We start from the raw sequence: 22,329 nt of genomic DNA on the forward strand, positions 1-22,329 counted from the left end.
CCCTGCTCTAGGCTCTCCTAGTTCTACGGATGCTTTGCTAGTGTGCACACTAGACCTCAGACTGCTGGCTCTGTTTTGGAAGGTTGCGGGAACTTGAGAAGTGGGGCCTAACAGGAGAAAGCAGGCCACAAGAACAGGTCCTGAGCGTCACAGGCCACCCCTTTATATTTCTCACCTTCCCTTCTTCATCTGAGCCGTGTAATGTGCTGTCCTACCTGGAAGCTTCCATGGTGCTTAGCAGCCAAACCAGCAGCCACAGTGAAACTTCCCTTAAGTAGTTTCTTGCCAGTTATTTAGTCAGAGCAGTGAGAAAAGTAACCAATACAGATCATGAACACTAAGGGCTTTGACTTCAATGTTTTTGTCCCCTCTCAACTCACTGTTTGATGGTTAGATTTCATCAATGTGATAACAAATTAGAGATACCTAGGAAAAGGGAACCTCTATTTAGGAACATCCTCCATCAAACTAGACTGTGAGCATGCCAATGGGAATGTTCTCCATTAACGGCAGGTATGGAAGGGTACATCCCATTGTGGGTATGATACCCCTAGGCAAGTAGTCCTGAGTTATACAAGCAAGCTGATCCAGTCACGGAGAGTGAGCCAGTAATCAACATTCCTTGATGGTCTCTGTCATGGTTTGAATATGCTCGGCCCAGGAAGTGGCACTATTTGGAGGTTTGGCCTTGTTGGAGTTGGTGTGTCACTGTGGACATGGCCTCAAGACTCTCACCCTAGCTGCCTGGAAGCCAGTATTCAGCCAGCAGCCTTCAGATGAAGATATAGAACTCCTGCACCATGCCTACCTGGATGCTGTCTTGTTCCTGCCTTGATGATACTGGACTGAACCTCTGAATGTGTAAGCCAGCCCCAATTAAATGTTGTCCTTTATAAAACTTGCTTTGGTCACGGTATCTGTTCACAGCAGTAAAACCCTAAGCCTCTGAATCAGTTCCCATCTTCATTTCCTGCCTTGGCTTCCCTTAATGACGGACTAGTGAAAGCCAAATGAACCCTCCCCTCCCCCAAGATGGCTTTTATCACAGCAACAATCCCCAGTGCAACAGTGGGAGGTGATCGTGTCTGGAGGGATCAGATGCACTTGTGCAAAGTCTTACTGAGGAAGCTCATGCACTTTCATTCCTTATTGCCCAGACACAGTACTCGCCCTCCCTACAAGGGGACGTAGCATGGTGGTGCCAACTTGGTACTAAAAAGCATCTCTGAGCAGATAGCTTAACATCCTAGAGTCTTGATCTCCATCTTCTAGAGCTATAAGGAGTTGAGGGGAAGACATATGGAAAATAGTTGGGGGTAGACATGTATATATTTCTCTGTATGAAAATGTCATAATGAATTTATTGAAAGTCAACCCTTGATATAAGTTTTTCAATACATTAAAAAATGAAAAATAAAAAACCCTATTTTGTATACTAACTTAAAATATTAATACACACATATGTTACTCAATCTTAGACATTTTTCTACAGCAAATGATGGGTGAGGATAATCTGTGATCTAATCAAGTATGGGTGTTGTGTCTGTAATCTCAGGATTTGGGACACAGAGGGAAGAAGATTGTTAGTTCAAGACCAATTTTAGACACAGACTTTAGGCCATCCTGGCTACTTGAAACCTTACCTCAAAAAATAAACTTTTCACCAGGTATGGTGGTGCACACCTTTAATTCCAGGACTTGAGAGGCAGAGGCAGGTGGATCTCTGTGAGGTCAAGGCCAGCTTGGTCTACAAAGCAAGTTTCAAGATAGTCAAGGCTACATAAAAAAAAACAACTGAAAACAAAACAAAACCCCAAAAACTCAAACAAACAGGGCTGGAGAGATGGCTCAGTGGTTAAGAGCACTGACTGCTCTTCCAGAGGTCCTGAGTTCAATTCCCAGCAACCACATGGTGGCTCACAGCCATCTGTAATGAGATCTGATGCCCTCTTCTGGTGTGTCTGAAGACATCTACAGTGTACTCATATATAATAAATCTTAAAAAACAAAAAACCTCAAACAAACAAAACCAAACCTATTTTATGTCCTGTTGAAAGCTGAAAGTTCTAAGGCTGAAGGAGATAGGAAAGTGGATGCAGGCCCATCAACAGGATAGAGGATGGTGTGTGCCAGGGTTCTCTAAAGGGACAGGGCTGATAGAAAGGACATATACATGGGACTTACTGGCGCGGCTTCCAGGCTATGAACTGAGTACTCCAATGACGGCTGGCTCTCGACAAAAAGGCTAAGGATCCAGTAGCTGTTCAGCCCTTGATACTGGATTCTCAGTAACCCCAATGTGGGGCTGGAGTCCTGGGGAGCTCAGTCTGAGCTAGAATCCCAAAGCAGTGGGTTCTAACAGCTGTGAAGGAATGGCTGGGAACAGCATAGATGGACCTGCCAGTGAGAATCAGGGCAAGCAGGCACAAGGCAGAACCTTCCTTTTCCATGTCCTTTTAGATTGGCTGCCACCAGAAATTTGGGTTGTTCTTCCAACCTCAAATAACCCAGATTTGGGGTGGGTTTTACTACTCCTCCTGGGTGTGTCAGGGTTTTAGTTATGTCCAGGTAGAGTCAAGCGACAACCAAGATTAAATATGACATCATGCTTTCACTCGCGAGTGAATGAGTTTATCAAATCTGTAGCAAGCAAAGGTGGAGGAGCAAACAGCAAGTAGCAGATAGATGCACAGGATGACATCATCAAGTCAGGTGCTTACAACATCCATCAGAGATGACTGGGGAAGCCTAGCTAAGACAGCCATGTTGGAGTGTCTCACTGAGAGAATACACGCAGAGCACAGCATTCTCTGACCCCACACAAGTGTTTTTTATGCCATGGGACAAGCAATGGTAACCTCACCAGTAACTGTTTGCCTTCTAGCTGTTTCTGAAGGCACAATGTTTTTAATGTTTACTATTCTCCTTTCTCTCTGTTACAGGGCCAGAGGGCCAGTCTGCTCCAGGGCAAGGGAGACTTAGAGACTCCTTTGAAATAAGACATATTTGCTTGTTCTCAAGAGTCAGTCCTCAGGCTGGAGAGATGGCTCAGCGGTTAAGAGCACTGACTGCTCTTCCAGAGGTCCTGAGTTCAAATTCCAGAGATTACATGGTGGCTCACAACCATCTGTAAAGAGATCTGTTGCCCTCTTCTGGTACTTATATATAATACTTATGTACTTATATATAATACATAAATCTTTAAAAAAAAAAGTCAGTCCTCAATAAGTATACACAGCACATGACAATTTGGAAATTTGTATTACAAACAGGAATGTCTGTCACACCTGCCTTCCAACTGCCACTTCCTTCGAGCAGCCTGCCACTCCAGCCACACTAACCCAGTTAGACATAAAGCCTTCAAAAATACCCCTCTACATTTGCTGTTCTGTAAACTAGAGGTGTTGTCTACTTTGTGGCCAGTTGGGTCTTTATAATAGTGTAATGAGTTTCATCAATATGGTCTTAATGACTGAACCACTGTTTGAAATTTTCTCTTGGTCTGACCTTCTCAGCTAGACTAAGGGAAGGACCTATGACTAGCGTGTCCTGTCTTCTAGCTGCCATTGCTTGACAGATTGCCTGGCATAGAACCTCACTGGCTAGCAGAGCTAATCCCATGCTGTCATACAGTCTATGGCTGGGGCATGTTACAGATCCTATGCTACAATGTATAACATACATTATATCGATTATAGTGGAAACAAAAGGAGACAACAGAACAATCTTGATTATATAGAGACAACAGAATGATCAAAACATGCTAAGGGTCTGCAGCCATCTCCTGGTCGTTATGTTGGAAAGACTACACATGGATTTGTTAAATTACTTGGAGAGAGAAGAGTTATAAGATACTGATATAAGCCATTAGGATCTTATTTAAGAAACTAATGTCATATACACATATTTCCTTATATCCCATGACTCTTAAAGATCAGCATTAATATATACCTACAATATTAACTAAATATCATGAGAAGAGGCCATTTTTTGTTAAAACAATAAATGTCCACAAGTTTTGAAACCTTGCTATGACTTTTTTTAACTGTTCTCTCTCTCTCTCTCTCTCTCTCTCTCTCTCTCTCTCTCTCTCACACACACACACACACACACACACACACACACACACACACACACACCTTTTTGGCTTTGAAAGTCACTCTGTAGACCAGGCTGGCCTTGTGCTAACAGAGATCCGCCTGCCTCTGACTCTCAAATGCTACAATCAAAGGTGTGCACTGCTGCCCTTTGCTGAGTTAGAGGGGATATTAGAGGCAGCTAGGGACACGGATCAGTATCCAAAGGCACTGATTGCTTTTCCAGAGGCCTTGGGTACAATTTCCAGCATCCACAGTGGCTACCAATCATCTGTAACCCTACCTGCAGTTACCTTGGTGCCACCTTGTGGTCTTCATGGGTACCAGGAATGCACATGGTACGCAGACATACATGCAGGCAATGTCCCATAGACGTAAGATAAAAAGTAAAGAAAACAAGTAATAAACATTAAAAATGAAAGGGATACAATGGAATCTATAGTCTCTGAGTCTTTTCCCTGATGTGGATGTCTGGATGGAGGTTTTTGTGGGTTACCTTTACAACTTATGCCTTGCATCTCTGAATTGCGTGCATCTGCAGTCAGAAGTGCGTTTGTTGTTTCACCACTGAATTAAGGCCCAAGGCATCTCTTTTTTTTTTTATGGTAAGTGTTTATTGAATCATTTAAAAATATTCATGTGATCTTGTTTAAGTGTGGATTTGAACTTTATTCTAAGTTCTCATCATGAGGCTCCATATAGTCCCTTCCAAGATCCTCTCTTTAATTTTGATTTCTTGGTAACTCTTTCTGTCCTCTCAAGTGGGAAAAGAAAACATGTTATTGCAGAGTTTTATGTTACATATTTGATCATTGCAATTTGTTCACCTTTCCCAGTGCTACTTCTATGCAAGTTCTGTACGAGAAGGGATGTTAGCAGTGGCCTGACACAACACTTCAGTGAACTGGGCAAATTCAAGTCTTGATTGTTTTAGAGCAGATACTGCCTTTGAACTCTGGGACTTTGAAATCCTTCTTCAGGTTCCAAAGTGATAGGTAACCTGATCTGTTTTGAGTGGAGTAATGACAAAATTAGCAATTTGCCTATCTTCATTACTATTTTGAAGCCTGCACCCCAGACCACTGAGGATCATCCGGGATTCATTACTATTTTGTATCCTTAATACTTTGCAGAGTATTCAAAACAAATATCACACAACTCCTTTATTTTAGATTTTTTAGCCTTTTTTGTTCAATTCTAATAGTCACCCTGTCTGCTTTAAACTAATGAAATGTGGATTCTTCTTACTACTGCCCTGTAGCACAGTTTGAAATCAAAGATCGTGATACTTGAAATTTTCCTTTATTGTATGCAAATGTGAATAATTGTTTTACCTACCATGGTTTTTGTTTCTACATATTAAGTTTAGTATTATTCTGTCATTGTATATAAAGTATACTTTTTGATAACTGGAGCTTGCTTTTGGTTAAATGACCATTTTCACTGTTCATCCTAATGATAGGCCAGCATGTGGGATCTTTCTCTCTTCTGATATCTTCTTCAATTTCCTCCCAAGGCATCTCTTAAGGATGCTTCTGTGAGGAATTTGGAAGAGACGTGGCTACTGTGGTGTGGGCACTGCTGCACGTGTCTGTCTGTGCTCACTTTACTGAGCCTTTCACAATCCCGCAGTGCTGGTTTTTCTGATTCTGTGAGCTATTTGATAAATGCGGAAACTATGGCTCTGCGCTTGCTTTACTGGAAGCCATGCAGAGTGTGAGAGGCTGCCTGGTTCCTTTATTCTCCATCAACAGTTTGTATTTTAACACATTCTGGAATTCAGTTACTGACAGATGAAGGCGTCCTTAAAATGCCCCCGCCTCACGTCCTAAGAGGATCAAGATTCTGACGGGAATTTACTGGTTAGAAACTCTGCCATTGCCTCTAAATGTTGATATCCTTTGAAATAGCTTGGAAGTCTGTCCCTCTCTGCTTAAAAATAGGCATTTGAGGCAAGACATAGTTGAGAAATTTAGAATTTCCGTGTGTGACATTATCTCAAATTGTTTATAGGAAAAGCTCAGGACAATCCTGGGGAGGGGACAGTCTAACTGGAAATAGCCTGTCTTCTAGGAGAAAGGTGTTAAAAGTTCACGGCAGCGAGGCTACTTTATATCTGTAGATACTTTTGTAATAAGAGAATTTATTACATTGGTAATTGTGGGGTTGGGACTGGACCTGTGTAGAGTTCTTACCTAACCATATGAGAGGCCTAGGTTTGATTCCTAGCAATATTCACTACAAAACTGGTATGGCATTGAAAACACACACACACACACACACACACACACACACACACACACACACACACGTGTCATAATCATGACCACGGTAAAGGCAACCCACAAACAGTAACACGTTTGTGTCAGACCCTTCCTCCCAGGAAAAGGACAATCCCTGTGAAAAGAGGATAAGCTGGTGCTGCCTTCTACTTTGAGAGAAAAGGAAACCTTCTATGACTGACAAAAGCAATCTGGGGTTTTGGTTGGGAGGGCAGGTGACTGGGCTGTGCATGCGCAGATCAGTTGCTTTTCTGTTGCTGGGATAAAAGACTCCGACCAAAGCGACTTATGTAAGAAAGAGTTTGTTTGGGCTTACAGTTCCAGAGGGGTAAAAGTACATTACGGCAAGGAAGCATGACCGCAGCTGACAGGCGTGACTGCAGGACACCGCGTCAAGGGCGCAGAAAGCTGGCAGTGTGACCCGGAAGTGGCCGCACTACCTACAGCGCCCCCTAACAGTGCTGCTGACTTGGACCAAGTGTTCACATGCCTGAGGCTATGAAATACTGTTTTACATAGTTTTATGTCGATTTGACGAAGCTGGAGTCATTTGGGAGAAAGGACTCTTAATTGAGAAAATGCCTCCATACAATCTGCCTGTGGGTGAGTCTACAGGGCATTTGAATTAGTGATTGGTGTGGGAAGGGTCTAGCCTGTGGTGATGCCAACCCTAGACTGACGGTCCTGGGCTCTATGAGAAGAGATTGAATAAGCCGTGTGGAGCAAGTCAGTAAGCAGTACTCTTCCATGGCCTCAGCATCGGTTGTGGCCTGGGGTTCCGGCTTTGGTTTCTGCCCTGACTTCTTTGGATTGCAGACTATGAACTGTGAGCTGAAATAAACCCTTTACACTGCCAGTTGCCTTTGTGGTGGTTTTTTTTTTTTTTTTTTTTTTTTTTTTTTCTCATAGCAATAGAAACCTAACTAAGGCAGGGCCATTTTTATTCAAGCCATAGCATTCCACTTCCTGATCCCCATAGGCGTTGTTTTTAAAACAAAATCACAAGCTTTGATTTTACCAAATGAAGGCTTTGGGGCCAGACCCTGTGCTGAATTTCCACTGGCTCAGAGAGGCAGAGAAAGCACCCAGATGACCTTCCTCCTCCACCATCCTCCCAGAAGGAAGCAGCTCATTCTCCTTCTCCACACTGTCTTAAAAGCCCTTCCAACTGAATGTCCTTCCTTTCCACTTCCGGCTCATCTCTAGCCGTCTTCCTGACTCCTCTCACGATGTTTTTTCCCTATGTTCACTCCCTGTCAACTGGTTGCTTGCTCTGCCTCTTGACCCATGATGACTTTATTCAATCTTTTTTCTGTTTAGAATAAACAGAAAGCTCTCAGACTAAAGGTGTGTGCTAAGTCTGAGCCACACTACAACTAGAGATAGGGTTTTTTTTTTTTTTCCCCAGTACACAGCCTTGGGGTTCACATATGCTGCAATGCACAGGCTTGTGGACAAGTCATTTTACATTTAAAATATATGCAGTCCAACTTTTACAGTGCTATACTCTTTCACAGTCTCAACATAGTTTACAAGTCTCTTCTAAGACTCTAGGCAAGCTCTTAATTGTAACACCCTGCAAAATTAAAAAGCGAATTACATACTTCCAAGATAATGTGGTATAGAGCCTACAGTACAATTCCAAAAGACGGAGTAGGGACACTGGAGTGGCCAAAATTATGTTTTAAGTTTTTATTTCTGTGCTTAAAGATCTATAAAAGGACAATGCCTCTAACCTGTAAGCCCCACCTGCCCTAGGACAGGTAACTTCCTGCAATGCTGGGGGCTGTTGTTCAAGTAAGATAACAAGCCATGTGGTTTCACTTCCACAAACGAGCTTGACTGCCCCAACTGCACAGGATGTGCTTGATCACACATACGTGACAGGTAATGTAGGCAGGAAGTATGTGAGGATGTGTGCTTGCTCCTGATTGGACGAAGATGGGAAGTAACCTTGTGGCTTTTGCTTTTATAAGCTCCGAACTAATGCAATTCGAGGCCACATATTCTAGAAAACTTGGCTATGGTCCTGTCTGATGTCCATAGTTCTGGCCAGTGTTTAATAAAGCTTGCTTCGAATTTAACTCAGAAATTGTGGTCGTGGTCTTACTGTTGCCCAGTGAGATTAACATAATCAGGAAATACTAGCTCAAAGCAAGACCAAACTCAACAGGGCAAAGACCAAATCCTGTAGTTCTATTTTGGTATCAAAGGCTCCGCCCCTCCAGTTTTGCTGTCTACAAAACACAGCTCTTGGGCTGGCTCCATCCGGTGCACGCAGTTCTCCCTGGCAGATATCCCACATGGCTCTCAGCACTACTGTCTTCCAGGCTACTGTGATGATCCATTAAGCTTCCTTACATCATGCAGTCGCTTTTGTAGTTCAAAGTCCTAAACTCTTCTACACTCTTCCTCCAAAACACAAACAAACCATGGTTCTTTACAGTGATATCACTCAGTACCAACTTCCGTATCAGGTTCTTTTCTGTTGTTGAGATAAACACCACGACCAAGGCAACCTCCAGAAAGAGCTTATGGCCTAGAGTTCCAATGGGTGAGTGTCCATCGGGGTAGAAGGCATAGAAGCAAGTGGCAGGGATACAGGAGGAAGTGGAGAGCTCCTCCCATCTTTAGTTGTAAGCATGAAGCTGGGAGAGTGCACTGGATAGAGAGGGTGTGAAGCCTTTAACCCCCCAGTCTGCGCTCTGTGTCTGAGCAAGGCTGTGCCACCTGAATCTCCCTGAACTTGGAACTGAGTGTTTGAATGCTCAAGACTATGGGTGACACTTTTTTATTCAACTACATTGTATACTTTGAGTGGCCTTTACATTTCACATTTTCCTATCAAAAGAAACAAGCACGCTAGTCAAGAAAAAACGGATTAGGAATATGTTATTTTGTCTTTCCTTCTGTCTTATCGATTGTTGTATTGCTGAGAAGAGAGAGCAAGACTGAAGCAGTTCTTATAAAAGAAAACAGTTAACTGGGGGCTCGTTTACAGTTGCAGAGGTTTAGTTCCTGATCATGATGGTGGCAGGCAGGCGGGCGGGCAGACAGGCAGGCAGGTATGGGGCTAAGAGCTTACACTATGATCTGCAAGGACACAGGCAGAGAGAGACTGGCTTAACATTTTATTTTAAAGATTTATTTATTATATGTAAGTACACTGTAGCTATCTTGAAACACACCAGAAGAGGGCATCAGATCTCATTACAGATGGTTGTGAGCCACCATGTGGTTGCTGGGATTTGAACTCAGGACCTCTGGAAGAGCAGTCAGTGCTCTTAAACACTGGGCCATCTTTCCAGCCCCGGCTTAAAATTTTTAAACCTTAACGTTATCTCCTGTGGCATGCCTCCTCCAACAAGGCCACACCTCCTAGTCCTTCCCAATAAGTTCTACTCTCTGGGGACCAAGCATTCAAAACTATGAGCCTATAGGGGCTATTCTCTTTCAAATTACCGTGCTTTCCTTACTATCCATATAGAATAGCTGTTTATTGAGCATTTGCTGATTGCCAAGCACACGTCACCATGGACTCTGCATAACTTCTTCCTAAATCTTTTAATAGCTATGCGAGGACAGGTGGGGTGGAGCCTAAGCTTTCAAAGGTTAATAACCTTTTAGAGAAGCATGGTAGTATGTACCTATAAGCTCAGCATATAGAATGCAGAGGCAGGAGGATCACAAGTTTGAACTCAACCTGATCTATAAAGAAAACCCCAGACTAACCTGGGCCACAGAATTAAGATCGTGTTTCAAAGGCAAAAACAAAACAACCAAGGAATGAGCAGAAAGGGGTGAGAACTAGGATCACAGAGAGGAGGAGGCACTGCAGAATTGACCCGTGTTTGCTAGTTTGTTCTCCCTACCACTCTTCAGTGAAGAAAAGTCAACTCTTTAGTTGGATTTCATAAGAGCGAGCTTATGCAGAATTCTCTAGAGAACGGACTAATGTTCTGATAAGAAATCTTATCAGAAGCCAGGGTTAACTGTTCTACTGGGCTTGGCCCTATACCTTTTTTCTCTTTTATAGATAGGGCCTCACTCTGTTGCTCTAGATGTGTGGACCGTGTTGGCCTCGAATTCACAAAGATATGCCTGCCTCTGCCTCTCAAGGGCTGGAATTAAGGATGTGGGCTGCCATGGTCACAGCAGGCCAGTCCTTAAGTTTCTGAAATACAATCAGTGTGTAGTTCAGACTGACATTCTGCTTGCAATTCTTCTGATGCAGCCTACTAGGTACTGGCATTGCAGGGGCTTTAGTTGTTTTTGGCATATGATGACATCATTATAATTATTTAGTTCCAGTAAGCCCTGACATCAAAACTGTTGGGAGTCTCTCCTCTAGCATTAATGTCTTGGAATCAGAGAGGTCCTCGAATTTCCTAAAATCTCCCAAACTTAAGCACACATAACGTGGAGTTTATGCTTCAAAATTCTCTTCATACTAGTATTCAATTATGTAAAAAGTATAACCCAGTGGTGATATAACTGACAGGTACTAGCTGTGCAAGGGTGACTACCTGAGTTCATTCCTGGAACCCTGGAGAGCACTCACTCAAGTTGTCCGATTTCCACAAATATCACAATGACAGGAGCACCTGCGCCCACCCACATGGCCCCACAACAATGTTTAATGGGAAAGTGTTACATTTTAGGCAATGTCAATATGACTGGGAAAGATTCAGATAGTTATGGTCTCCAAGCAGCTAGTGGTATACACACGTGTTGTCGACCTACTAACTGCAAGTCTAAGTGGCTGGCATCAGGAGAGTTCCATGTGTACAGTCTATTTAAGCTCAGCATTTGTAACTGACCACATGAGCCATCTGTAACTGCTTGTGAATCATGTTACAGTTACCCCACTGCCATTTACCAACATTTGTCATGTGGCAGAATGTTTGGTGTAGGAAAGCTGACACATAATAGCTTTGATGTTTCAATAAGTCAACTTTAGACACTAGGCTGTAGGTGTGTCCCATTGGTACGGAGTCTCCGCAAAAAAACATGGCTGATGACTTCATTATAAAAACCTTTCATCCCAAGTTTCCTGTGTGTAGGTAGAATTATTTGTTATCTCCAAGGTAACTTGGCCCCACTGTTGTTATGAGACAGGATGAGGGGATAAGGGGTCAAAAGAGGTGAGGACAGAAGTGGAAGAAGGTGAAAAACAACCGGGGGGGTGGGGTAGGTGACACTTTATCAGGGAAGTGGTTCACCAAGTAGAGGCTGAGCTGAGCTCTTCTTACTGGACGCCATCGAGCCACCTGTCAGAAAGGAGGAGTCTGAAGGAAACTGAGATCTGGAAACTGAGATCTGCAAATACGAAAGAACAGGCCAGAAACTGTGAGGCCCCAGTTGTCCGCGAGGGGCCAGGCTAGACCTAGAGGGAAGCTCACGTGGTCTCCGGAGCACCGCGGGGGAGGGGGGCGGCTGCAGCGGGGAGGACACCAGCGCGCGCTCCTCCCCAGCCTTTCAGCTCCTCCCTCCGGGCACGTGACGCCACCGTCCACTCTCGGTGGCACAGCGCTCTGTTGCTGCCCTCCCGCCGCGGCGCCCTTCTTCTCCCGGTCCCGTCCCGCCGCCTCCCCCACTCTTCCCACACGCGCCAATCACCGCTCGAGCTCGCGAGCGCCCGCCCCACCACTCTACTTCTCGCTCTCCCATTGGCTAGAACCTCAAGGACGTGTCCCGAGGGCGGGCGGCAACCATTGGTGGGCCGAACCAGCCGAGTTCCCGGATGAGGGAACATTCTGCAGTATAAAGGGCGCGAGGAAGGCGGGAGAAGGCGCAGTTTGAATCGCGGTACGCCGGAGGAGTGGGCGCCGGGATCTCGCTGAGCGTCCCCCTGGCCTCGTCTCTTCCTCGCTTGTCCGAGCTTCAGCACAGTCCGAGATGGTAACGTGAGAGTGACGGCGGGCGGCCGCGGGCTGCAGGCTTCGAGCGGGTGGGGCCGCCGTCTCCTGTGCTTGGAGAGGCGGCGGCGAGTGGGAGCGTGCGGAGACGGGGTCGGGACGAGCGGAGGGAGGTGTTTTGTGAGCCCGGAGCTCCGGGCGGGAGGCGACGGTTGGGTGGCGCGCACGGCGCAGCCGGGAACCGGTGCGAGGGCGCGCAGCCGCGGCGGGCTCGCGGCAGGGGTCGGCGGGGGAGAGGGCGGGGGCGAGCGGCGGCCCGGGGACCCCGGCGGGCCGCGAGCGCGCGCTCGCCTCCTGGACGCGCTGCGGTGGGGGAGGGGCGCGCCGCCTTGGTAATTCTATCTTCTCCGTCCCTCCCGGGCTCGCGGGCGTCGGCGGCGCCGCAGGCTGGCGGTAAGGCTGGAAAGGACTCCGGAAAGGCCAAGACAAAGGCGGTTTCCCGCTCCCAGCGAGCGGGCTTGCAGGTGGGTAGCTGCTGCCGCAGTCGGGTGACCGGGCCTTTATGTTTGCACCCCCTTGCTTGTTTGTCGGCACCCTGCATGGGTGTTCCATCTTTGCATGAGTGATGTGTCGCGACTTGGCCTACGGAGACTGTGAATACTGGGGTTGGGGGGGTCGTCGATCACATGTGTTACTGCCAGGGCGCGTTGGTGCACCACCGCCGTGCTAGGCTTTGGCGCGCACATCATCTTTCTATCTTTGAATCTCCTATCTTTGTGCATTTTTTTTTGTTTGTGTGCATAAAAATCAAGTTCCCTGTGGGCCGTATTCATCGACACCTGAAATCTAGGACAACAAGCCACGGACGTGTGGGCGCGACCGCAGCTGTGTACAGCGCAGCCATCCTGGAGTACCTCACCGCAGAGGTAAGCGGGAGTACGCCTGTGATCTGGAAAAGCTTTGGGGGGCGGGGGAAAGTGGCGAGAGGGAAGGAGGAAAGTGATGCAAGAAAACTCCCAGGCCCTGAGCGCGGCGCGCAGACCTAGGGATCGCTAGAGGGAGCTAGTGTTCAGCCAAGTTTGCTGCTCTTGCAAATGCAATTGCGTGCCCCTTCAATCTTTTTTTTTTTTTGCATAATTCTGCATAATTTTGTCATTCAGGTAGTGAGGGGTGACAGCAGTTGGTAGATAAACACCGTTGAGGTTTGTTCTGCTTTGCAGATGTTGGAAGTAAGTTGGAATATTGATCATCAGATTTTTTTTGCCTTTTAGGTACTTGAGTTGGCAGGAAATGCATCAAAAGACTTGAAGGTAAAGCGTATTACCCCTCGTCACTTGCAACTTGCTATCCGCGGAGATGAAGAGTTGGACTCTCTGATCAAGGCTACGATTGCTGGTGGTGGTATGTCATCCCTAAACTCACTACATTCTATTTTGCAAGAAAATTCATATTTCCCTTGCTTCCAGGAGAGAATATTTTGGGACAGGGCGGTTTTACGAAATGTGATTTACACTTAGATTTTCATTTTCCTTTACATCCCTCGGGTTTTCACTTGTTTTATGTTTTCAGAAGACTGACTTTGAATTATAGAGTTACCTGCTTTTATTTCATGGACTGTTTATACGAATGTTTATACAAAAGGTAGAACTAATCCTTGTCCTTCTCCTAGGTGTCATCCCACACATCCACAAATCACTGATTGGGAAGAAAGGACAACAGAAGACTGTCTAAGGATGCCTGGATTCCTTACTATCTCAGGACTCTAAATACTCTTAACAGCTGTCCAGTGTTGGTGATTCCAGTGGACTGTATCTCTGTGAAAAACACAATTTTGCCTTTTTGTAATTCTATTTGAGCAAGTTGGAGGCTTAATTAGCCTTCCAACCAACCAAATTTCTGCATTCGAGTCTTAACCATATTTAAGTGTTACTGTGGCTTCAAAGAAGCTATTGAATCTGAAGTGGTGGGTTTTGATTGAGTTGACTGTTTTTAAAAAACTGTTTGGATTTTAATTGTGATGCAGAAGTTATAGTAACAAACATTTGGTTTTGTACAGACATTATTTCCACTCTGGTGGATAAGCTCAATAAAGGTCAGATCCCAAACTAGTTTTAAACTTGCTTAATAATTGGGACTTATCTCTTCCATCTCCCTCAGCAACAAGTACACTCTTTGCTTACTAATTAAACAGTGTATCTGTAGATCAAGTCATAAGCCGGTGGTTTTTTGTTTTGTTTCTTTGTATCATATGATGAACTGTTAGGACCTTAACACTTGGAGGTGGTGTGGTGTTTGTCCTTTGGACAGTTAACAGTTATGTGGAAGGACCATACCCTGAGGTGGGACAGCAGCTGGTCAGGTACAGAGACCCTCAGGATAAAACAGAACTACTTCCAACAAATGAACTTTGGATATAGAAGATAATTTGCTTTTAATGACCAGACAGGTGTGAAATGCTAGTCACTGGGAGTACACCACTTTCATGGACTATGGTAACATGAACCACTGGATTTTGATACATGCCTGGCATGTTCTTTGACCCCTTCCCCCTCAGTGAGCCTGAATAAGACGTGCATCATACTTCCTGAAGCAAAATAAACACACCAGAAGGTGCTAAGCAACCTCTGTAGGTGAAAAAGCATCCTGCATTAAAGCCTTAGAGCTGATTTAACTGATCAAAAGCTGCATTATACCCACCGGGGAGCAGGAGAGGTGTGGATCAGAGGGCAGGGAAGCTCGGTGGGTTGGGCGATCCAGAACTCCAGCTCTTAAACGCAGGAAGCGCCTATAAGGACCCATGCTGCGATTTCCCCTAACGGAGGCCTAGGGCTTCCCAGGACCCCTGATCCCGGAGGCAGGGCCACTGGTCCTTGTGAATCTGGTCCTGAGGGTCCCTGTCCCCGCCCCGGTGGCGCGGAAGGCAGGCTCGAGGCCGCGCTTGAGTTTAGGGGCCCCGGTGTCTGTGCTCCGAAAGCCTGCGGCCTTCCCGCCCTCCTCCGGGGTTACCGCGTCGGCTGTACCGTCGCCCAGGCCCGGGAGGGACGCGGCTGGCGCCGCTGCGGCCGCGGGGGGCGGGGAGGCGGCCGTGAGGAGGCGGAGCTGCGAGGCCGCCCGTCGCCCGGCCGCCGCCGCGGTGCCCGCTCCTCCCCGCGCCGTGCTGCGCCGTGCCCCGCCCGGCCGCCTCGCCTCCTCCACGGCGGGCCCCCCTCGCAGCTGCGCGGCCGCGGACACCGAGGCAGGCGCGAGCCATGGAGGGCAACCGCGACGAGGCGGAGAAATGCGTGCAGATCGCTCGCGAGGCCCTGAGCGCCGGCAACCGCGACAAGGCCCAGCGCTTCCTGCAGAAGGCCGAGAAGCTGTACCCGCTGCCGGCCGCGCGCGGTGAGCCCCGGCCCCCGCCGTGACCCCGGCCCCCGCGCCCTGCGCCCCGCCGGCTGCGGCCGCTCCAGCGTTCGGGGACACAGGCGGGGCGCTGTGGGGTGCTGGGTGACGGGTCCCCTCCCCAGATCAGCCTAGGCCCCTATGAAGTGACAGGAGCGGGGACTCCAGTGTCTTATCAGGCTTCACCATCCCTGGGCTCTGGATGTGGCTGTTCTTAAGCAAGTATCTTCGAATACCTTAGATGACACTGCTTTTCCCAGGGAGAGGGAGAGAGCCCTTACAAAACAGATCCACTTTCGAAAGGGATGGCGAAGTTATTGATGATTCCTAAATAAGTGTCTGGTTTGATATGGCACCATGAGTACCCGCAAGTTCGGTACATCGCTGTAGAGTAGGCTGTGGACTTAGCCTACTTTAATCCACCTTATTCATTGTCTAACTTCACAGTCAGCACAATACTCAAAAAGCGCCAAGAGTTGTGCCTAGTAATGTATATGCCCCTCAGCCCTCAGAAGAGTGCCGTATTATTTGACCATGTGCACAAACTTTTGGCGAATGAATGAATGAATGAATGAATGAACATACCTTGCCCAAGGTCGTACAGTAATTGGCAAAGTCATAATAGTCGCTGAGTTTTAATCTCTCCAAGGCCTTCGCTACCTTTTTGTTGTTGTTTTGTTTTGTTTTGTTTTTTCGTGCCCATGGGATGACATCTTACTGTGGTTTAAAGTATGTCTAGCTTAAGAGAATTAGGAGGCAACTTAAGCAGGGCCCCTGCTTGACTTTATTGTTTTCTGAATGACTTTTACATTGTTGAAGCCTTTTATCTCCGCTGCTTTTCACTTCATCTTTTTATTGGCATTAGGAGGGGACAGGAAAAGGTAATGAAGGAAAAGTTAATTGTAAAAAGCGTGACATAGAATGTACCATTTTAATCGTTTTTAGGTGTACGGTTTACTAGTGTTACGTACGTAGGTCTGTAGTTTTTGACTTTTTATCTTACGCCCTCAAAACTGTACCGGGTAAGCAGCCTCTTTACTCCTCCTGTCTCCTGGCAGCCCCCTTGCTAATGTCCATTTTCATGAATTAGACTAATTAGGGACCCGATATACGTGAAATCTTACAGAATTTGACTTTGCATGCCTGCCGTACTCGCTAACTTCAGATTTCATCCATAGTGCAACACACGGCAGATTTCCTTTTTTAAAAATGCTGAATAGTATTCCATTATTTATACACACGTGTGCACGTACACATTCAAACTTCACTTTTTCTTGGGGTGGGGGGATTTATTGCGTGTGTGCACATGCGTGTGCTATAAAAACGTGTGCGGAGGGAAAGGTCTCTCCCTACACAGTGTAGAGATTTAGCACAAGTCTGCGCTTTCTCACCAGCCGTCACAAAGTCTTATTTAGTCCCCTGTCAATGGGTGTTTGGGTTGCCTCCACCTCTTTTGTTTTGAGTAATGGGCCTATGTGCATGAGTGTCTACCAGCCTGCTTTCAGTTCTGCATATATGCCCAGAAGTGGGATTCCTGGGTCATATGGTTAATTCTAATTTTGATTATTGAGGAACCACCACATTGTTTTTCCAGTGCGGCTATACCCCGTTTTGTACACATGGTTCCAGCTTCCCAGTGTCTGGTACAACGCGGCATCTCCGGTTTTTCTTTGTTGTGATAGTGGCTATTCAGGACAGGTCCGCAGTAGTTTTGATAGCATTTCTCTGATGATTAATGATCTTGGACAGATTTTCATATGTTTATTTGGCTATTTGTATATTCTATGGAGAAAAGTCGTTTTGTTTGCTCAGGTAAAAGTCAATCTGAGCTAGTTCCAGGACAGCCAGAGTTACACAGAGAAACCCCGTCTCGAAAACAAAACAAACAGAAACCCCTAAAACCCAACCAACCAACCAACCAACCAAAAAAAAAAAAAAAAAAAACCAGACTGTTTTTGTTGATATTGAATTATAGGGGCTCGTTATATATACTGGACATTAAGTCTTTGTCATTTATATTTTACAGATTGCTTATTTGTTCTTATAGGTCATCTTTCCACCCTGGGGACTGTGACACTGGAGGCCTGAGTTTTATGTAGTCAATTTCATTTGTAAATTTTTGCTATGTTGTCTGGGCTTTTGGTGCCTTACTCAAGAAATCGTTAGCAGGAATTATTCTTAGGTCCCTTTTACTATGCAGATATATTTCAATTAGTTGTCATCTGTTCTTGGAGGGACACTTTTACTATTAAAGTAGCAGGTACTCCGGGCAAGGTACCTTGGATTTGAAGACCTGGCTCTTCACCAACTGGTTTCCACCTCAGTGGAGTTAGACAGCCTCTAGTCCTCGCCTTTTTCATTTGTGTGGCAGGGACAGTGCACTGATCCTGGGTGTTCTGAGGACTAAATGAGTTGATATAAAACATCTAATAAATCTTTTCTACTTTACAAGTGTGGTCATCTAAGAATCCTTCAAACATGCCCAAATTCACAGCCAGGCACGCTTCTACCGTGTAAGCAGCTACAGCGAGCCTGTGTAAGGACACTGTCCAGGTGCAATGTAATGATTGCTCTGCAAGTCATGGGTGTAGGGAAGATGAAGGCATGATAGACAGAAAGTCAGGGGCAACGAGATTATAAAGGGGTGATTATCTAATAAAGTGGTATGGTATCCTTGTGAAGTAGTCTAAAAAGTTCAAATATAAACTTTGTCTGCTGTCTCGGTAACCAGGGACAAGATATTTAGCCATTCTGAGCTTTAATTACAAACAAAATAGAAGACATCAGCACGGAGTTGATGTGACCCAAAATAAAGCAGTGTGACTCTTGTGTGGAAACCATATTTTACATAGAATAGTCCCAGGAGATGTTTATGGGAATGATTTAAGAATTTGGGAGAGAGGGAAATCTGGGATATTCGTGGAAAGACCCTAATAAAGATTTTGTATAGAGGAAATTGGAGCGTTTGGGTGAGTTGAAGTTTTATTCCTGGATTTGACCTATTCTGGATGAGTACCAAGCTAAAAGCTCAGGAAGTTGACTGGCTAAGCCAGTTCAGGGTCTGCATCTTCATTTCCATTGTCCATTTCCACGGTCGTGATGAGTGGGAAACCACAAGGTCAAATTCCATTTATACGCCAGGATTTTTGTCATCTTAGAACTTTATATAATAAAGTGAGAAGGGAATCTGATAAAACCTTTCAGGGAACTGGCATGCTCTTTTCTTGAAAAAGTTTGATATTGAAATGGAAAGTCTCCCGTGTTTTAGCCGAGACCCTTTGCTGTTAACGAGCAGGAATTTCAGATGGACAGACTCTGAGTTATCTTTGCATGCTTGTTTAATTGATGTGGTTTAGCACTTGGTAGAGGGATACAGTTTCACTGCTGGGAGGCTTTGAGCACATTGTTTTAATTTTTAGATTTTTATAGTAAATCTATAGGGATAGTTTAAAGTGTAGGTTTTTTCTTTTCTATCCTCCTTCTTTCTATCTACTTTTCTTCCCTCCCTTCCTTCTCTCCCTCCCCTCTCCCTCTCCCCCCTCCCCCACTTCCCAGGAGACAGGTCTCACTATGGTGCTCTAGCTGGCCTAGAACTCACTCTGTAGACCAGGCTGTCCACTAACTCACCTGCTCTTACCTCTCAGTCTCTAAGCTGCTAAGATTAAAGGCATGTATGCACCACCATGTATGACAAGTGTACTTTTGTTGTTGCCCTTGTTGGTTTGTTTGTTTGTTTGTTTGTTTGGAGAAGAGCATATTCTATTCTTTTTAATAACACAGTGGCAATTTGAATCAAATGATGATCTATAACCACAGAAAAGCTCATTCTGCATGCAGCCTGCTTAACCAGAGTTAAAGTACTCCTTTTAGTTTATTCTCATCCATGCAAGAGATGATGATACATGGTTTCTGTCTTTTTTTTTTTGTTCTGTTACTTTGTATTTAATACAAAATAGAAAATTGTTCCTCCCTTTGTCTCACCTAAACTGATAAGAGATTTTAAAATAGCATGTGTATCTGAATCATTATACACCCTATTTCCTTAAAGATCATCCCATTCTTTCCCTAGTTGGCTTAATTAAAATTCAGCGATAAGAACACTTAAAACAATCATTTCCATACCATCCAGTTAAGTGTTAGAAAGTGACTTTGGAATTTCTGTTATTAGTGAGACGACTTCAGATGTTGGCCCTGAAGAGTTTGGGTTTGGACTTAGTACTGTGTGCCTTAGATACCCATTTACACTTGGGAGATGCAGTTTTCTCACTGCAACGAGGCCTTATTTATTCAACAGATGTTTATCAAACACATACTTCTCTGCACCAGGTAGCACAGTGTTTATATTTTTGTTTTATTTTACGTGTTTGGATGCTTTTCCTGAATTCATGTCTGTGCACTGTTCCCTCAGAGATGGGAAGAGAACATTCGATCCCCTTGAACTGAAGTTATAGACAGTTGTGAGCTGAGCCATCTCCCGAGTCCACTGGCAGTGTTTTAGGGATTAAGTGGTAATATGACAAAACCTTTTGTCAGCGCATTTAGTCTAGAGATGAATTAAGCATTTGGTGGGTAAAATGATGATAGTATAATTTCAATAGTTTGATTTCCTTTTCTCTCCCTCCCCCGTTTTTCTCTTTCTTTGTTCTCCCCCACCCATTCCCTCCCCCACCCCCCTCCTTCTTAGATAGAATCTAGCCTCCAACGCTATAGGTAGCAGAGGATGATCTTTATCTTCTGATCCTCCTGCCTCCACTCTTCCAGTGCTGGGAGGTTATACACGTGATTTACATGGAGCTGGGCAGGGGGGTGGAGGGCGTCAATCTTGACTTCATGCATGTAGGCACATACTCTACCAAATTAGCTATGTTTTTGAGCCTCAGTTTTCTTTTAGATAAACTATGATTTAGTTTTGTGGGTGTCTGTGTGGGAGTACAGGGCAGAAGAGGAGTTACGGATGGTTGTGAGCTGCTGTTGGGTCTTAGGACTCAAACTCAGATTCCCGGGAGGAGCAACCCGTGCTCCTAATTGTTGAGCCATCTTTCCCGCCTTAAATAAAACTTTTATAGGTACATGTAATGTGTTCTATGTTAATAACCTCACAGATAAAGCATGTTTACAATTAACTGGAAAATTTATATAATGATTAGGTCTAAATTTTTTTTTGAAAGACTGTAATGCCTACTAGTGAGAATTGACAAGACAAACTGCATTTTACTTGTGGAAATGATGATTAGAATATGTATTGATTGCTGTAAAAGAAAGTCTGCAGCATGTCAGCAACAGAAGACATTTTATTTGTTTGTTTGCTTGTTTTTTATTGAGATAGGCTCTCACTATAGAGCTCTGGCTGCCCTGAACTCACTGAGTAGATCAGGCTGGCCAGGAGCTGACAGAGATCCTCCTGGTTCTGCTTCAGCTCCAACCCCCGTTATCATCCAGGACTAGATAATAATTAGAAATCATTATCTTCTCATAAATGTAGTAATTGCTAATACAAAGGCTTTCCTAATTCCATTTTAAGATAAGAAAACCGGATTTTGAGTTTCAAAGTAGTAGAATTTGTTTCAGTTTCATTTATTTAATTAAAAAGATTTATCTACTTATTTATGTGTATGTATGCTTGCATTAGTTTATATGTAATTTGTGTATTCTGGGGCCCATGAAGGTCATGTTTCAGATCCCCTGAAACTGGAGTTCTGAGTAGTCTGCACCCATATAGGTGATTGAGGTCCCCCCTCTCCCCCCAGTCCCCGCTCCTGTGCTGGTTTTTAACTAAGTAGATCCAAGGAGTAATTCGAGCATGCATACACAGACACACACCAGACACACAGACAGACACACACACAGACAGACAGACACACACAGACACACAGAGACAAACACACACAGACACAGACACACACACAGAGGCAGACAAACACACACACACACACACACTGCCATCCTGCTATTGTTAGGTAGAGATCAAGCCCCTGAGCATAGAATCATAGAAAATTTTTCATTCATCAGTGTAACTACTGAAGAATCTGCAGCAGCCACAGAAGCCAGTTTCATTTAGCACTGTCCTATGTCCAGCTGTTGCTGCAGGTGTCTAGCACCAGGAATGATGTTTCAGCTAAGAACGAGACAACCTTTTTATTAGTCATGGTTCTTTAGAGTCACAGAACTCATGGAATGGATCTCTCTCTCATATATATAATCATATATTTTATCTGTGGATAAAAAAGTCCAAGAATCTAATAGCTGCTCAGTCCCATGAGGCTGGACGTCTCGGCCAGTCTTCTGTGTAAGCTGGAATCCTGAAGAAGTAGGCTCCAGTGCCAGTCAGGAATAGACGTGCTGGCAGAGCGAGGGCACACCGCCAAGGAGTAAGAGAATGGCTCCTTCCTTTATAGTCTTATATGATAGATATGCTTCCAGCAGAAGGGATATGGGCCAGGTTAACGGCTTGTGTCATCCCACCTCAAGATCCGATCAAAAGCTTGTGTCTCGAGATCACTCCATTTCTGGACTGTAGTTCATTCTAGATGTAGTCAGGTTGATGACTGAGAAGAGTTACCACAGCCTTCCACTCCATTCATCGAACTTTTGTGGCCGCGTGTTAATATCCAACAAGACCGTTTCTCTGGCTCCACGGCCCTTTTCTTCATTTTTTAGTTGAAACACTTCTGTAAGGAGGCACTCAGTTCATGTCGGAAGTGCAGCTTGGTT

The 22,329-nt window shown here is 45.1% G+C and overlaps 2 protein-coding genes across 2 annotated transcripts in view; both read left to right on the forward strand.

The window, feature by feature from the left end:
* The first annotated feature begins 12,132 nt into the window (after positions 1-12,132).
* On the forward strand, positions 12,133-14,451 carry H2az1 (H2A.Z variant histone 1). Its single transcript, NM_022674.2, has 5 exons — positions 12,133-12,280; positions 12,684-12,761; positions 13,050-13,163; positions 13,509-13,638; positions 13,907-14,451. The coding sequence occupies exons 1-5, from the start codon at positions 12,278-12,280 to the stop codon at positions 13,966-13,968; spliced, it is 387 nt and encodes a 128-aa protein (NP_073165.1). The 5' UTR covers positions 12,133-12,277; the 3' UTR covers positions 13,969-14,451.
* Positions 14,452-15,454: 1,003 nt separating this feature from the next.
* The window catches only part of Dnajb14 (DnaJ heat shock protein family (Hsp40) member B14), a 43,491-nt gene continuing 36,616 nt past the window's right edge, over positions 15,455-22,329 (forward strand). Inside the window, exon 1 of the mRNA NM_001109193.2 lies at positions 15,455-15,618. Within this exon, the coding sequence (NP_001102663.2) occupies positions 15,486-15,618 (133 nt within the window). The 5' untranslated portion in view covers positions 15,455-15,485. The remainder of the gene's footprint in view (positions 15,619-22,329) is intronic.

Source organism: Rattus norvegicus, chromosome 2 (assembly GCF_021556685.1).
Source record: "Rattus norvegicus strain SHRSP/BbbUtx chromosome 2, alternate assembly SHRSP_T2T, whole genome shotgun sequence".
Classification (NCBI taxonomy): Eukaryota; Metazoa; Chordata; class Mammalia; order Rodentia; family Muridae; genus Rattus; species Rattus norvegicus.